Raw genomic sequence first — 18501 nt, forward strand, 5'->3', positions numbered from 1 at the left:
TCTGACTTACTTGTGGTGACAGTCTCTTGTGGTTCAGCTGACACTGATGTTGGTTTCTCAGTACTGTAAAGTGACGAGGCTGTGGTCACAGCCGTCTTTGAGGTGTCCCCTGTTTCAGTTTCCTGTGACTTGGTCATGGCTGTAGTCTCTTTTCCGGTGTGTGAAGAGACAGTGGTTGATGCAATCAATGAATCGAGAGTAAAGTCCACAGTTTGGTCTCCAGAGCTCTCTGTCTCAGTAGAAATGAAAAGTGTTGTTGTTCTGGGTTCCATAGTCGATGTGCTGATGGAAGAAATCGATTCTGCTGTTGAAGACTGACTACTGACGTCTTTGTCTCCAACAGTCGAGGAAAGGACAGAGGAAAAGCCAGGTGACACTGTTTCTGAGCTTGCCACTGAAGAAACTAATGACTCATCTGTGACTGATGGTAGTTTTGTCTCATCTGTTTCAAGGCTTCCAGTTGTTCCAGATGACACTGTTGTTGGTGCCTCAGTACTGTACAGAGATGAAGATGTGAGACTGACAGAAGACGTTGGGGTAAACATGTCTGGGGTTTGGTCACCTGAAGTCTCTTCATCCTTTTTTGGGAAACTAGAAGTTTCTGTTGCTGTTACTGACACTTCCTCATTCTTACTGGAGCTAACAGTCTTTTGTGTTTGAGGTGATATTGATTTCTCAGTACTGTAGATTGAGGAAGACCCTGAAGTATTAGTTATTGGAGATTCATACACTGTGTTCATGTCTGGAGTTCCTGTCCTCAACAATGAAGAAACACTGGACGTTACAGTTAAATCAGTGCGGTCTCCAGATGTTTGTGAAGAAGTGACACCTGATGCAATTTCTGGTTTTGTGGTTGACGAAGTGTGCGTCTTAGCAGTCTCCTCAGATACACTTAAGAATTCCACTTGATTTGAAACAGACTCATATGGTTTAGAAGGAGCCTCAGAAGTTGTCACACGCCATGTAGTTTGATCTAATGAAGTCTTCCTGTCTGTGACAACAGTGACAATTTCCTCACTTGTAGACACTTTTTGGTCTGGCAGTTCAGTAACTCCTGATAGCGCTTGTTGTGGTGTTGACTGCTTGCTGAAAAATTCAGTAAATGAGGCCATTGTTGTCATAATAATTTCAATAGCGCTATATAAGGGGGAACCTGTAGTTGTCTCTACTTGTTCTCTCTCTTCATGTGTAGTGGTGGCTGTTGAAGTGTCTGTCTCACTAGTGGCTGTTTGTATTTTTTGTGATGTTACTTCGCTCTCCCATGGAGCTTGATCTGCTGTATGTGCAGGGCTTAAAGCTGAAGAGGATGTTGTAGTCTTTGCTGAGGTATGTGACTGTGGGCTAGTTGTAAAAATGTTCACTGTTTGCAGATCTGGCGTAGACATTGCATCAACTACCTCTGTAGGTGAGATGGAAGGTAATTGCCTGATTGTACTCCCTCCTTGACTTGTGACTCTACCATGTGAGGTTTCAGTCAGTGTACGTGCTGATGATGCAGTGCTGCCTATGTGTATAGCTGATATTATCTCAGTCTCGGCTATCTGTTCAGGAGAGGCTGAACTACTAAATACTGAAGGAGTCGTGGTGGTGAAGGCAAATTCCTGTGGGGTTTGGATCTTAGTAGTGCTTTGTGAGTCAGTAGTTAATGTTGGTGTTTTCCCATCAGCATCAGAGGAGGAAGTATATACAGTCTGTAATGGAGACTGAGTGCTGTCTTTTGCAGCTACAGTGGCAGATGTGCTTTCCCCTGTGGTTTCCGTTTTTTCTCTGGCTGTGGAAAGTTTGGTTGAAGAAGTAACAGGAGATATATCCTCAGCCTCCTCTCTCTGAGTCACACTTGAGGCACTTTTCACATAGGTGGGAGTCCTCCCTGTCTCGTCCACTTCTTCTTGTACAGACGTGGTACTGACAGAGGAGGTAATCGTATAAGCCGTTACTGTTTGGGTTTCCTCAGTTCTGGTGATCTCAGGCTCAGCTGGTGTTACTGTAGGAACAAAGTCAATGGTATCTATAGCAGCTGAGCTAATTTCAGTTTTCTGTCTAGGTGTTGAAGCCTTGTCCTCCACTGCTAAGGCTGGAATGGAGGTTAAGTCTTTATCTGTGGGGACTTTTGTGGTAAGTTCATCCTTCATGGGAGAAGACGTTGATTCAACTATTGGGATTATATCAGTGTCATATTCAGATACATCTGGGATCTCTGTAGAGGTCAGTGTTGTTGTGGGTTCCGCCGTAGATTCAGTGGAGCTAACGTCAGGGAGATAAGTCCAGCTATAATCGAACACTGTGCTTATTTCCTCGCTGGCTCCCAAAGTTGTCACGTTTGTCAAAATCTGAGTACCTTTGGCCTCTTTGTCTTCTGGACTCTGTGGCTCCAGTGTGATCTCCTGATTACCATTCCTAAAGCTGATAGTTGGAGTGATGGTTACAGCAGCTTGGAGCAAAGGGTCTGTGTCTCCACTCGGCTCACTGTCTGCTATGGAGGTGGTGGGATGGTCGGGCAGGTATGGTATGACGGGAGACTGAGAATCAAGTGGCTGTGGAGTCTGGTCATCTGCAAAGAAAATAAAAGGAAAATAAGCAGAGATGTGACAACTTGATCACAAAGCAACAGAAAGTTTAACTCTGTTAACAGACAATGTTCTTTCTAATTCTGGGAATGTATACATTCTATACAATATTCATTGTCAGCAAAGAAACACCCAAATATACTACTTCAGAAATGAAACAAGAATATTAACAGTTCAGCAGAGATTAGTGAAGAGATTTAGTCAAATTTAGTCAACTTGTCACAGGGATCACCTCTACAGGACTGGATTGGAACCACTAGATTATTGCTCTTGTGTTAGAAATGAGCAATTGATTGTTTTTTAGAGTTATCTGTTGGTCTTTTACATTATGGACAAAGCCAATGAAGAGATACAGGATATTATGGAGTGAGAGGGTTAGAGAGAAGGTATGATGTGCAGCAAACAGTGCACACTTTATTTCAACATAAAGCCTGTTTGATGAGCAAGAGAATAGGGTTTGAAAAACAGGGATGTTGATAAAGCAGAAAATGCCACAGCCTGTTCTGAAGATGTTACAGAGAAGGTCACAACATTACGCCATGTGTATACATTGTATGGCTTTTACAAAAAGATAAAAAGAAATAGATAAGGCAGATATTGTGGTGTCTTCAGTGTTCCCACTATAGGCACTGTAGATGTTCAACTTTATCCATGACACAATACAAAAATGAAGCATCCATTTGCTGCTAAATTTATTCTATAGCAGGACAATGAGTCCAAATATTCAGCTAGATTCATAAAGAACCATCTGGAGCCACAATAACATCAAGAATCACAAGGTGATCTGACATCCACAGATCTCTGATCTCAACTTCATGTTCTCAATTCTCCCAAATGCTGAAATTCACTAGATATTTCTTTGTTTTGTCTTGGTGTTGCATGTGCGGCCCTCAAAATAGAGGACAAGAACTGATGATTAGAGCCGTCACCTAAATCCCTTTTCTTTTCAATGACATTGACCATTTTGTTACTGAAAAAAAACAATAATAGCTTAATCTGTAAAGATGCAACTGAGACAGGCAAACTAGTAGTGAAACTTTGGAGTGATTCAGTTTTAATTATGAAAATTATTTCCTCTCATTTAGTACTAAAAAAATAATTCTTCTTTGAGTGAAAACAAAAATGAGTCTTTTCAATGCATGTTTTTTTCTTCCACATCTTACTCACCCACTAAACACAAACCAGTCAAACCTGATCAAAAGATGAACAAGGAGGAGGATCAAGACAATATAATATCCAGCTGTGAAGACATTTGTCTTCGTTACGACTGCCAGGTCTTTGATCTGAACTTACTATAATTCTATAGTATTTTTTATTTGCATCAATATGACATTTTCACAAATCTGAAAGTGTTTTTAATCTAGGTAAAAGTTTTAATGGGTCGATTTTAACAACCCTTTACAGATTCACTTTTTAAAAAATTAAAGTGTGGTTCTGTTTCTCACAGTCCCATGGAATAAATTTTAAATTATGTTTAATTTGATGCACGGATTCTGTGGTAAAGCAGATTATGAAGAATAAACTTTACATTAAATTAAGAAGACATGCTCATAATCAAATACACGTAATCACATACACAAAAGGTACCTAGATAGCTACATTTTAGCTAACCATATCAATATTTTTTTTTGTTTGTTTTACACAGCAAACACTAGTTTTAACATCCTGCAGGTGCTGGAGTGTTAGAAAATGTGCTTCAAAGTAAAACCCAGCTATAAGTAACTAATGTCAGCATTTGGGGATTCAGTTCACTTACATTTCCTGGACATAACTGCCTTCTTCTCATGCTAGCTAACCAGAATCGTTTAACATCCAGGAGCCTTTGCTTGCAACATGTCCCCCGCCTCGTTTTGCTGAATAACCGTAGACATTAATGTAAAACAGCCGTACAGAAACAATACAAGGCACCACAATTCGGTTGAATATATACAGTCTAAAAAGAATGCATGGAAAACTAGACAGTAAACACTCAAAGCATCTGCAACCTAAACGCTCACAGTGTGAACTACTTTTTGTATTGGATATCAAGTCAACTTGGAAGAAAGTCTGTTTATCACAGTAACAAAGCTTCCACAGTTCTTAAGTGTCCTCGTAAAATAATTATTTTAAGCATATAAAAAATACGGAAATACACAAACATTGCAAAACACTAAGCTCTAAAACACTAAATCTCTCTCCAACATATTTGTAAGCCTTGACCAAGCTGGTGTCTAAAGTTCATCCAAACCATAATTCAGAGATTTATATTCCTTACTAATGTGAAAAGAAAATCTTATCAAGAGGCCACTTGAACACAGACAGGCCATCTAACATTGTTGACAAAGCGTCCATATGTTGATTTATTAAAGGTTAACATTACTACTAATATTTCACAGAAAGTAAGATTTATAGTGTATAAGCATGTCATTTGTGTTATATATCATATGACATCCTGTGTGTCAATACTAGCACATGGGATACGGCCTATAAAAGGCATATGGACAAAACATTGTAGATATACTGTATATTGTAAAAGTGTCCTTACTTATATGCCTACACCTTGTAATGCAAATAGATGTTCCCTTAAATGACGTCAGAGCTTTCTGCTCTTAATTTTAAGTCTAACACAGAAGCAGCATTCAATTCCCTTTACAGCCATGTTATCATCATCCGCCTACGCTATGTTGCGTGGAAGTAATCCACCTTCTCTAAAAGACAGTAGTCCTAATCATCTGCACAAAAGCTGTTATCAAGTTACTGAAGAAATATTGGGATCTAATAGATTCCTTTCATCACATAAGAAAAATGTCTCGAGTCCAAGTGCTTCTGTGGGTCAAGTAAAACACTGTGTTGGCTCTTTGAGTCTGGGAAGCATCTTGATCTCTCTGACTCATGTGTCTAGCCTCCCTATAAAAGCATGCCTCCCGGTTATGTTTCATATGTCCTTTGAACGTGGGCCACAGCCGTAGTCCAACCATCGTAGTCATGGTTGGCAACAATTAAAAATGTGAGCTGTTTGTCAGTGTTGAGATAATGTAAAAGCAAAGGGGAGGAAAAGATTATTCACACACAAAAACTTAATCCTATTGTATACAAACGTCGCTACCTCTCTCTCTCTCTCTCTCTCTCTCTCTCTCTCTTTCTCTCTCTCTCTCTCGCTCAATGCGTGTGTGTCTGCCTGTTTCCCACAAATGATGATTTAGAAAGATTATTGGTTGCAGAACACAGAACACCTGCACCAGCTCATTTGCCGAAAGACACCTGTTAGAGATCCAGGTCAGGCTTGGGAACTCATGCAATGGACCCACCCAAATGACCCACAAACTCAAAACACACTTGCAAGCCTTTCTCTCTAGTTCCCCCTTCAACTAGCAGAATTGCCCAGCGGTGCAGAAGCTTCCAAAACAGCACAGTAGTCTTCATAGCAAAGTTAGGCACAAACACTAACTGGACAAACGATCCAGTCCAACACTTACCGAATCTATGCACCCTCCAATTTCCCCCCTTATGTGACTGCACATTTGTAAAATAACCAACAATCTGTAGCCTTTATTCAGATCTAACATTGAGGACTAGAATATTATTTAAAGCACTAATTTAACATTTTGGGGAATAGAATATGAAAACGGAGAGCACTGTCGAGTGTGTTCAGTGTACAAATCGAGCCAATATCTAGTGACTTTATTCCAAGTTCACGTGATGTTGAAGGAAAATGGGAAACAACCCCTATACTGCCCACTTGTGAATGTCCACAATGATAGATAACTAAAGACCAGCAACCAGTCTCTTGTTACCGCAGCTCACATTTTTTCTTTTTTATCTGGAGGAAACCACTGTCTTAATCAATAAAGAAAACCATATGGAAAGACACACAGGTCACCTATATTGTTTCAGTCACAATCAGTGGCTACTTTAGAGGGATGCAATGTAATGCAATGGGAAAAAAATCATCACCATCAGTAAAAAGTCACACGATTAAACCTTAAAATGATAGAAATCAGAAAACCACCTGATTCTCTAATGAATGGCTATTAGCCGTGTAATTATCTAACATTAGGAAAAGAAAATATTATTAATCTTTCACACATCCATGTTCACAATAGTTAATTTGATCCCCATTTTGGAGATAGTTCATTAAAACACTACGTACAGTATATTTCCATTACATTTCAGTATACCTACTAAGGCAGGGGTAACCTAACTTTTAATGGACAGATATGAGAGTAGCATCGGCCTCCTCGTTATTTCACCAGAAAGCAAAGAAGTGTATGGTATCTCTGAAAATTTCAAAGTATTCCTATATGGACGAGCTTAGCAAGACCCTGCTGGACTGCATGTTAAATTGATGTTTCATTACACTGAGAATGTACTGTTGGTGTTTTTGTGCATTGTGACATTTGCGGTTGACACGCCTCAGACTATGAATATTTCACCAAGTTCACCAACATGCCATATAAGCGCTGGGTAAACGGAGAATTTAATTGTCATCAATTAATCAGAGACACAATAAACATCCACTGCGTGAATTCTTAACACCCTGAAAGTATTGTGAACTTTGTTACCATGCAGCCAGACAACACACTTCTCCCCATGCCACAATATTTTCCACAAGCTTTTCCCACACAAACTGGGAGGGCAGAAAAGAGACCTCGAGTGCCTCAGCTGAGCTACGTCACATGATGTAGCAGTAAAAGTAGCTATAATCGCTCTCTTTGGTCAGGCAGCCTCCAGCTGTCTTGACAGAGAGGGGAGACTGTGAGCTCGTGGTGACATCACCTCTTGCGGTGGTGTCCAGCCTGTGCTGAAGACAGGCATCTGTGCTTACTCAGGTAGAGTGCCAGCGCACCTCTGTCACTGCCAGGCTGGCTCTCAGCAAGCTGCTATGTGCACTCACAAGGAGAGAAATACTGCGAATGCATAGCACAATTGCAGCTCAAAGACACAGAATATAGAGACAGACTTTGTATTGCTTTCTGATATAGCACATTACTGATTATGCACAGACAAACACGGAAGCTATGTAATGTGCACTTGTGGCAACTAAACTGAGCAGACAGCACACGTACAGGGCGCTGGTAAACACAGTAGCACTTTGATTGTGTATAATTTGGAGCACAGATCACCGTTCTCTCAGGCAACCTCAACACCTACCGCAAAGTTATTCTCAAACTCAAATTCTGCCAAACGTTCATTTATTCGTGTCCGTTTCAGTCCAGCAGGCGACTTTCCTCCAACGTGAGCCGCTATTCAGGCTCAAGGAATGAGTCACCGTGACAATATTTGTAGCTCAGATGCAGACAAAATAAAACAAAAACGATGCAGTGGCTGTTTACACGTGAGATAGCATGTGATATTTATCCAAATGAAGCCAGCGCTGAAGTACTTTAAAGTGCAGTAACACAGATGGCTGCAAGACGCCAGTTCCAGTTAGTCCCTGGATACAACTCCATTCAAAAAAGCATCAACTTCTCTTAAATGTTAAGTCTCCCTAATAAGTGTGCAGGTGGTCATTTTGTAAGTGAGAGCTCCATTAATAAGGGAAAATATTGTGTTGACCACAGGCTGCAAGTACTCCCCGTAAGAAATAATCAAGTCAAACACTAAAATGGATTAATGGTTGCATATGTATCACTAATTTGCAATAAAACCCAGAAAGCCTGGATGGTGATCTTTCTAACATTTTAAAGTAGATTTGATATTATCATACATCATTCATCATCTGTATCTGATCACTCTCTCTAAAGCTGTTGCCTTTTTCCCCCCACCTTCTCTCACTTGTCTGTGTCAAAATCATGATCACAACATCTGCTCAGCCAGACTTCCTACGGCTAAGCAGTCTTTCAGCAGCTGAAAACACATAAACATGAGCCAGAGGGAGCAGGGAAACAAAATACCCCATCTTGTTCAATTGCGGAAACAAAGAAAAAATGTCACACCGTGCAGACGTGAGTTCAAGCGCGCTGCAGCGGCTGGTCTTTCACTCTATAGTGAGATTACAGTTGCCACAACATCAAATCACTGAACCATGAAAAACACCAGTTTGCAGTTGAAATGCTTTGGGGGTGGTAGTCGAAAGCAGTGATATAAGATGGAAATGAAATGCCCACTGCATTACCTTTACCATGTTACTTTCTATCAATCAGTCATCAGTAATCAAAATCAAAGTCTGTCTTCAGCACCCTGGACAGCATAGCCACCCCACCAATCAATCTCCAGCTACAGTTGCCAGCCAAAGCTCACAAACAATGCACCATACATCCTTTGTAACATCAACGTCATAAGAACCAATAAAAATCCAACTTTAACTTTGCAAATAGGCCTTTGTATTGAAGACAAATATTTCACATAAAGCTTCACAAATTTAAGGTAATGCTGGTATACCTTACCTGACACATTGTGTATCTGCCTGACTGTCGTCGTCTGGATGGACTGCTCATCTGTGACCACTGCGACTTGAGAGGTGGCCACAGCTGAAGACGCAGGAGCAGATGTAAGGAACTCTGTGCCCATCTCTGTTGCCGTGTCTTTCTCCGTCAGGGTTTCACCACTGTGGTCTGGCACCTGAGTGGAGGACTCATCGAAGACGTGTGCAGATGTTGACAGCGCCGCATCTTCGGCTGAGGTTTCGCTGTGAATCGGGACGAAAGCGGCTGTTGCAGCCACGGGTGTGGCCTGTGTCTCTGCAGACGCCGTTGGTGGTGTGGTTTGTGTTGCAGCGCTCGAGGTCTCTGGTAGTTCAGTGGTGGTCTCACTGCCAGGCATGGTGTTGCACATAAATGTAGTTTCGGGAGTTTCTGTGGGAGTTGTTGCTGTTCCTTCAGTTGTGAAATCAGTACCTGTAATGTCGGATGGGCTGGGGGGTGTGACCTTTTGGCGAGTAGGTGGTGCTCTCTCTAAAAAATAATTATCAACAAATCCATCAGGCATGTAATTGTAGTCAACGGGCGATGTTGAATGAATAGTTGACGGTGTGGATTCTGAGGAGCTCAACGCTTCCTCGCTGGTCACTTCAGTCGATTCCGCTGGAGTGTCAGTGAGATCAGAGGTCACTGATGTGGTGATCCCAGTGTATGGAAAAGCTTCCTCCGTCTTTCCCTCTGCAAACTTTGGTTCTGTGCTGAGAGAAGCATCTGGCAAAAGGACATCGGGTTGGAGTGTGCTGACCTCAATCACAGAGGAATCGGTTAGCTTCTCGACGGACACAGTGGCATTTCTGCTTTCGGTCACGATCTGAGATTCTGTGAATGCACCACCACGGTGGGAGGAAGATTCAGGGGTTACATTTTCACTTACAAAGTCTTCGTGTTCTTCTTTGATAGTGGGTGTAACTGTTGTTATTAGTTCTTCTTCTTGACCTGGAGTGGGGCGAGGCGGAGCCATGCTGGTAGAGAACATAGATGGAGGACTTGTAGAGTCTGCAGACTGCTCTGTGGTGGTACTCTCCAGTAAAGGGATGGAGGTCGTGGAACCGATGGTGGGCGTGGTGGTTTCTACCATTGACAAATCCACAAAGGAGGTCTGGTTGATCATCTCTCTCCTCCCTACACAACAAACATATAATTAAAAGAATCAGAAACTGCACGTATCATCTCTGAAAATCTGTATTCATCAGTCCTAGAGTGTATCTGAAAAGCATTTGTTCAAACAGCAGGGACACCAAACTGACATGAGAAAAGATGTCAAGATTAAAACAAAGATGCAACAGGCCAAACTGTCAGTCACCTTATCTGCATCAAATGCACACAATACACAGTATAAAATGTAAAGTATGTGAAGCTAGCAAGTTGCAGTCGAGGCGCAGCATGCAACAGCTGCAACACCAGTGCGACACTCAGTGCCCCGAGTTAAAAGGTTCCTGGAAACCTTAATGTGAAGGACTTCTTCTCTTAACTCTTAGTATTGTTTATAACTATCTGTGACATTAATTCACTCAACCGACCATTTATATGGGACAATGTGTCAATGTGCATCGGAGGTGTTTGGCTAATAACTGAAGTTAGGTTTAACAATGGAGGATTGGCTTCCTCTTGTCGGACAAATCAGACAATTCGTTGCTAATGAGGTCATTCTGAGGTGTAATCAAAGAAGGGCACTTTGGATGTTTCTCTAAATATTTCCTGATCTGCCTGAAAGAGTTCCCATGACGGTGACAGGGGTATTATAAACAAGAGATGTCCTGAGACTATTTTTATCCTCTATTGCAACTGACAGAAGAGTTTATTTTTTCCTCTTTGTCATCTTTTCACAAGTTCAAACGTTCACCAGTAAACTTCTGTACAGTATTTATTCCTAAGTTTTTATTAATGAGTAGGTCCTTTTATCTCATATCTAACTTTCTTGAGCGTACCTCCTTCCTCTGTCCTCCCATGCTCATTTCCTCACACCCATAAAAACCAGTGTAACTGCTTTAGTAAGCTCTCCTCAGTGGTGCAGATGGAGAGCGTAAAGGCAGCTGCTGACCATTACGTACTAGACCCCTTTCTTCATGAAACTATCTGATGTAAGGTGGTGTGACACACGTTTTTCCCTAACAGGAAAAACAGGGCTCGCTCTCAGAGGGACTGCATTATCTCACCGATGCATTTGGGCTGTTGCTGTTACTGAGGCCTTTGTTTTCTTCAAGCCAATCCCAAGACAAATGAGGGACCAATTATCCCTCTTTTCTGTCTGCTCCTGCCTCCACTCTCCTTGTCCTTCTGTGTAGTCTAAGCGACGTAGGTTTACAACATCTTTCCCATCTGAGATATTATTGGGAACAGGAAAGCAGGAAATGATGGAGAGACTCCCACCAAACGAGGGTACTTGAAAAGCACTTACGCTGGGGTGTAAATACAACATGACTGAGAGGGCTGACATGGAATACACAGAGCAGGAGGTGAGGGTGGCCTGTTTATGTGCCCTCTGAACTCCGTGGGGACTTATCACCGCGAGAGTTAGCATGGCCCAGGGGCAGTAAATGGCCAGGCAGCGGACAGCTTATCTGTCCGACCTCTCATTTGTAAAGATGGAAAGACCAGGTCAAGGGGTCAGCAAGGATGACTGAATTTAGAAGTCCAGCAGCAGCTTAGTCCGTTATCCAAACGTCTGCTCTGATAAGTACAAGTGAGAATGACGGCGGGCAAACTGACAACGGAAACGAGAAGTGAAAGACCGAAAGGGAGTTAGATAGCGAGGCCAAAAGGGCTGACAGGTGGGGTATTGGATACTATTGCTGCTCTTCTAAATGGCAACTATCATCTGTCATTTAGTGTTGCCCTGGGAATACCGGTTAGCAAAGAACACATTTTGAGGGATTAGGCTAAATCTGCTCACTTCTAGTGAACCGTGAAGCGTCACTATATATAGAAATCCTTATCTATGTTCCCTTTCCTTCTCATTGTCACTAATCACCATAGTTTGCAACAACAGGTCATTACTATGCAAACCTGAGCCTTTAATGTGTGAAAAAATAAGTTTACAGATGTCGCAACTGATGAATTTACACAGTTTTTCAGTTGGGATTGGTTTTACAATTTATCTTTCTTTTTAGAAACAAAAAGTACTAAATTTGTTTTAAATAGAATAAACAGGTCTTAGAATAAACAGGGTTTACCACTATGATTTCAGTCATGAAATGTGTGTTGCCCCAGAAAAGGGCGGGGGACAGAACTGAGACAGTGAGGTCAACTGGACGCTGTAGTCTGGCACATAACAAGCAATATGTTCATTAGAAAACCCTCCCTTTGCTTTGCTCATGTTGTTGTGGTTGTCAGTAAAACTATACAGTCCTAACTGGCGTGACACAGAGACACAAACTGAACAGAACAAGTGACAAAAGATGAGGCACGTTGTGGAGATTTTATAAAGGTTGGTCTGGTTCAGATGTGGGAAAGTGTACGGTACAGTGGAGCAAAGCAGCAGAAAATCAAAGGGTGGGGAAGCAACAGTGAATAAATGTAGGAGATGAGCTCATGGCTGCTTACAGTCAGGCCTAGATGTGTCAGGGGATAGTCTGTGCCTTTGCTCACTGTCTGTCTTTTATAAATCAACATATGACTACGTGTGACCCGGCATATGCAGGTAACACTTTGCTCCGTGACATAATGTAAATATGCTAAACAGTAACAGCGGGAGAGTTTTTACCTTTAAAACAGTAAGCCCCAAGCTTCGTAGTTGGTTCTGGGAAGCCAGTTTGGTTTCTGAAGCGATACATGGTCCGGACACCTAGCAGGCCTCCCCCGCACTGAACCCTGGGTACAGCAACGGGATGTCGTACGCTGCCATCGGAGAGCCAGCCGTAGTCACATCTGTCCAGCCCCTGTCGCCAAGCGGCGTGGAGCTGGCCAGGGGATGCCAGGACAGCGTTCCTCTTTTTACACTCCTCACTGGCCTCTTCAAACGTCATCTTATGGGTCACAGGAGCATAGTAGACTTCACCTGAATCAAAAAGGATAAAATGCAATGAGGGCTTAGTGTAGAGTCACACAGTCAAAAGATAAATAAAAAAAAACAGCCAAAAAACATGATAACTCAAAGCAACTCACTGAGAACAGAGGGTTTTACACTGCTTTGACCTTTCAGAATAGATCCAGCTAACAGCTAACAAAAGTCACAGCTGCACAGGGCACAGACCCAAAAGATCTCCCACCGATCAGATGCAGGACAACAGTAGTTCATTCATTATATTATGTCTGAGGTGGGAAAGCAATGTAGACAATGTGCACCGCCTGTCAATGATCTTGTCTGTATTTCAAGTCATTAGGTTTCCCCTCTGTGGCTGAGTGAACTACATTCCCCCTACTGCTTCCTCTCTACCTTCTTATTCATGTTAGGGCCTCACTTAATGAAGTCTAATGACGAATATGTGCATTTGTTTTTGCTTTCAGGGTAATATAAATGACTACAGAAATGCAAAATCTTAATTGAAACCAAACAACATTACAAGAGGGGATGAGTGATTGACTACATGTTTTCAGTTAGTCTTGGGCGTAACGTTTCAAATATCCCTTGTTGGTTTCATCCCATTGATTTACAAGAGTGTTGAGATTAGGAGATGCTTTCCACCCAGGAATGTCTTCCCTTTCAAAGGCAGGCAACAGACAACAAAATATACTGTATATATATATATTATACATGGTAGTTTTTTTTTGGTAATTCCAAGGTCTTTAACTAATATATCGATGACCACCAGTGTGTTACTGGTGTGGTGAGACCACATTTCACATTTAAAACTACTTCATTTTTCATTAGACGACATAATTACAGGCACATTCTATTTCAGCCATTGCCTTACAGCCCCGGATACATTTTTATTGTTAATTTATTACTTTGGACGTTTCTGTTCAAATTCAAAACTCATGAAAACCACATCCACCCAGCATGTTTGTTTTCCTGCATCACAAAAAAAGGGACTTAAATTTGAGGCAATATTAGTGACATTATGACGCTAATGAATATCCAGGGAGCTGTGGGCAACCAAGACACATAATGTGACCATAGTGTACCCAGTTCATTTTTGTGGTAGTCTGTGGGCATCTAATTCCCTTCTCTGTTCCCTCATGTTACTTGTTTGTACCGTTTAATACACAGTAATAATGAGGTCAAGAAGACATATATAGTTTCTTGATGATAGCTGCATGTATATAATGTACATGTGTATGTACCCTGTTGCTGGGGGGATATTCCCTGTCTGACACCGTTGTGTGTGTTCATATCACTATTAATACAAATACAATACTGGTGGCTACATATTCAAAACTAATTGACATTGCAAATGTAATCAAATGTATATGTATTATGTGTCACATATTAACAGGACTACGCTGAACTAATCCCATATAAGAAGAGCAAGAAGTCACTTTTTTAAAACTACCAAGACAGGGAATGAAAATCAATTCCCACCTTAGAGTCAATTTACTAAAGGCTTTGATATAACCCTAATCCCCAAAACCATATTAATGGTTATCCGTGGTCACCGGTATTCAGATAAGCCAATTAAATGTATTTCAGTCGTGGTTTTTAACACTGTAAAGGTAATTTGCTTTAGCGCTGTGATTATTTAGATGTTTTGTTTACTTCAGCTGAAGAGCGAACACTGCTTACCATTAAGTTTGTCTACATAACAGAATACGTCATAGGTCTCCGTAGGTTTCCTGGTTCCGTACGATCGAACGCCAGGTTTAGTCTTAAGGTTGCCAAAGCAGCCCTGTCTCGGTCGGGTAATTGGGTATCTGTGCAAAAAAATGAGAAACATCCAATATAATGCTTAGGTCACATTACTTTGTGCAAATGTATTTCACATTACCTCAGAATACAGTCAGTGAATGGCCGTGTTCTTTAAATAAATGGATTAATATGCTGCTAACCTCACTGTCTGGTCAGCAATCCAACCAGCGTCGCACTGATCAAAGCCGTCCTCATACGCTGCTTTCAGCTGGTCATAGGTGGCAATGGTTGCGCCGATATTTTGGCAAGTTTGGACAGCCTTCTTGTAGTCCAAGGTGTACCTGCTGGCGCTCGCTCGGTAGTGAAAAACAACACCTGGCAACAAAAACAATCACATTCAAATATGACACCTAGGGAAGTGCTGTATAAAAACTTGAACATGGAGATCTGGAATTCATTAGCATAATTTCGGCGCTGTAAATTACAGCAAATGTCTTATAAAGCACACACTATGAGTGAAATAATTGAGTCTCCGAGCTTCTTTGGAAAGAAGGAACTTTGCAATAAACCAAGAGGATGAGCAAAATACTCTACAGTTCACCACAAATGAACAAGATAACTGCATATGATGCCATGGCCCTGAAATCCCCATATTTGTGGACAGTAAACAGACGCAAAAGATATGATTTATAGTCATAATTAACATTGCAGATAGTTGGAAAAGAGGCCGTGCAGACTGTAAACCAGTGAAAACCAAAACTATCTCAGTGTCCCCCCCGACACCCACCCATGTTTTCTACATGAGTTATATCTCCCAGAATACTTCTCAAGGGAGAGTGTGCAGAATGCACATAATGACACTAGGTGAGGAATCGTAATCCCTGTGCCCCGCCCCCACAAGCATACTGTAATTTTCGTAATATTGGGGGAATACTGTTATTGCTCAGCGAAGGCGAACTAAACAGATATGGTAACACCCACTGAGGGCCCCACCAAAAAGAACAATTTCAAAAGACAAGGTGGCACCCAATATGATAAATAACTCTCCTATACCAGCCTCTGGAACACCATCCCCATCTTGGGCTTTAATGGCGGATTGGGTTAGATGGAAGAACATTGGAGTTAAAAGACTGCAGTACACGGCGAGGATAAGGGCCTCAAGTCTCATCTGACTCTTTTTAAAAGTCCATTGCCTCTAAAATAAGAACAGCTGAAAACTGTGGTTACTCTGTGTAACTACTGGGTAGCTGTTGCTATCAAAGTAAGCAGAAGGGCGCCTATAGTTCTCTCGTGCCGTTTACATTTCTATCACCACGAGTATTACATTTCACTATTATTAAACCCTTGCAGAAACCACCCTCTCCAATCTGCATGTTGTCTGTCTCATCCCAGCATGACTTTGTAAGGATACTGTGCATCTCTTACCGCTGACATCGAGGTTAACTGTATCCTGGGTGTCTTCGATGCCATACATGACCTCGCAACGATAGGTGCCGGCGTCACTGGCGCGCAGCTTGACCATTGTCAGCGAGGCGTCACCGACATCCTCAGGGTGACTGGGCACCGATACACGGTTCCTGTAGCTTGAGCCTATCTTGATGACCCCATTTTGTGCCACCAGCACTGTCGACTCTACCTGTCCATCTATTTTGGTCCATTTGATCCGCAAGTAATCGTTGCTAGAAATGGCTATTCCATTGGGACTGATGACAGGTGCCGAGGTGGGGATCGTCGAGAAGAAGCAGGGAAGGTTCACCTTCCCCGAGAGGGACCCAGACACCGGTCTGATTATTGACAATGAGTTGGAAGCTGAAAGGCAAAAAGCAAAAAGAGTTAAATGCAGCTTCAGTTCATACTAATTATATACTGATGTCGCTCAGCTCTTCTGTTCACTTTTATTTAGAGATGCAATCAGACACTATAAACTGCCCGACTCGTTTAAATTGATAGGGTGGGACAACTACACCCAGTCTATTTAAAAAAAAAAAAAAAAAAAAAAAAAAAAAAACATGCATCATGATTTGAAAATGGCTCTTGGAAAGTCAAACCTCATCCCTAAAACGATGGGTGTGGGAAACCATTTAACACTGAGCGTAGTGTATGTACAGCATGTTTGTATTAAGCTGAAGAGAACTGGTTAACCAGTGGGAGTCATGGTTGCATCACTTCATGTTTTGCTGATGCGCAACTCTGTGTGTGTTTGCCTCTTGAAGTAATCCCTCCTTCACCTACAGACAGTATGTCTGCAACGGTTCTCGCCATCCAGGTCACGGTACATCCAAAAAAACAAGCTGAAATAAAGGGAACTGGGGCGGTTTCTTGATTCTTGGGGATGGATATGGGATGAAATGTCTTCAAGAAACCCTACAAGTCCAGTACTTTCAGCATGTTTTTTTTTTTTGGTTTTACCTACAGACTCTCAACTCTCATTACCTCCCACTATATTACCAATACTACACTATGCAGTAGTGTATGCATCATACTGTTATTTTATTATATTTTTAACAGTAAAGAATACCACTGCCTCCAAATCAGAGATGGCTACCTATTACCATACCTGATAATCAGTTTGCACTGTGGGGGATGTAGCAGAGCAAAGGAGATGTCGGACCAGACATCAGACAGAGATGAATGACAATAGGTTTAATCATCCAGTGATTCAACCTGGAGTTGTTGTTTTTCTTTTTTCTTTTCTTTTATTTATTTTCTTCTTATATGGAAAGGTTTGGGGGAGGGAGGGTATTCACAGGGAACAATGTGGGGAATGCTATGGAAACAGTGGTGGGACTGCCCCAGGGGCGTGAGTCTGTGTGCTCTAACAGAAGGTCTTATTAGGATGTGCGAAGAAAAAAAAAACAAAAAAAAAAAAACAGCTGTTCACCTTCCAGACTGGGAGACTAATTGAAAGGTGTTCATCCAGAGACAGAGTCAAGGGGACAAGTGGCCAGCAGATCCATGGGGGCCAGGGGGTCCGTCATGTGAACCGCAATTCCCATGTCACAGTTCACTTTTTACAAGAGCCTCACTGGTGGGGGCTTATCACAGACGGCCACTTTAAGAAAACTGAAACCCCAGTGATGCGAGTGTGGACCCCTGCTGAATGTGACCGTGTCAAAAACTACAGGCAGGTAGAGGAGGAGGTGAGATGTGTGAGGAGAAATGGGGGGAGATAGAGAAAAGGAGGTGATAGATGGAGGAGTGGCTAAGAAAGAGAGAAGAGCGGAGTAGCCCATTCAGAACTTACTTGTTGCAGATGCAGCTTCACAGAGGCAATACAACCACAGGATATGTTTTATATTTAGTATCATCTGTTGGAAAAATGAAAAAGACATATTAGGAAACAACAGGGCCTTTAGGATGCTTTTATTTTCCTTGAGAGAGACCTCATCTAGACATTCAAGTAGTCTTTTTCAACATTCAGGTGGCATCACTGCACAAAATCAACCATTTACCAGTAAAAAATGTTGACAATAAATCATAATAAAAGGATATGTCTCACTCTTTTTAAATATGCTCGGGTACAAGGGGCGTGGCATTTACCTGACAAATCACATTAAGAGGCAAAATATAGGTATTTTATTATCATTATTTGTTTCACATCTAATGCCCCAACCTCGGTGAATTTGTGGGTGGCGGAGCTGAGAGGTAAAACTTCCTGTGGGGTCGAACTTCAGGGTTTGTGGAGACAGGAGGACGTGAGCAGTGTGAGCCCCTCGCCCTCATTTGCACCCCACTGTATAAACACAAGCGGTGGGTCCCAGTGGGAGCTGAAAACGGCAATTCTTTATTTTGAAAACGAGACGCGCTCGCC

The 18501-nt window shown here is 41.9% G+C and overlaps 1 protein-coding gene across 1 annotated transcript; it reads right to left on the reverse strand.

Moving 5' to 3' along the window:
- Positions 1-234: 234 nt before the first annotated feature.
- Positions 235-16845, reverse strand: LOC311493198 (uncharacterized protein; the record flags this gene model as incomplete). The annotated part of the gene is made up of 7 exons (XM_084551759.1): positions 235-282; positions 393-2551; positions 8933-10087; positions 12669-12962; positions 14916-15065; positions 16116-16499; positions 16833-16845. The coding sequence occupies 7 exons, from the start codon at positions 16843-16845 to the stop codon at positions 235-237; spliced, it is 4203 nt and encodes a 1400-aa protein (XP_084407885.1).
- Between the last annotated feature and the right edge of the window lie 1656 nt (positions 16846-18501).

The sequence above is a fragment of the Chelon labrosus genome (genome assembly GCF_963514085.1).
Source record: "Chelon labrosus genome assembly, chromosome: 9".
In the NCBI taxonomy this organism is placed as follows: Eukaryota; Metazoa; Chordata; class Actinopteri; order Mugiliformes; family Mugilidae; genus Chelon; species Chelon labrosus.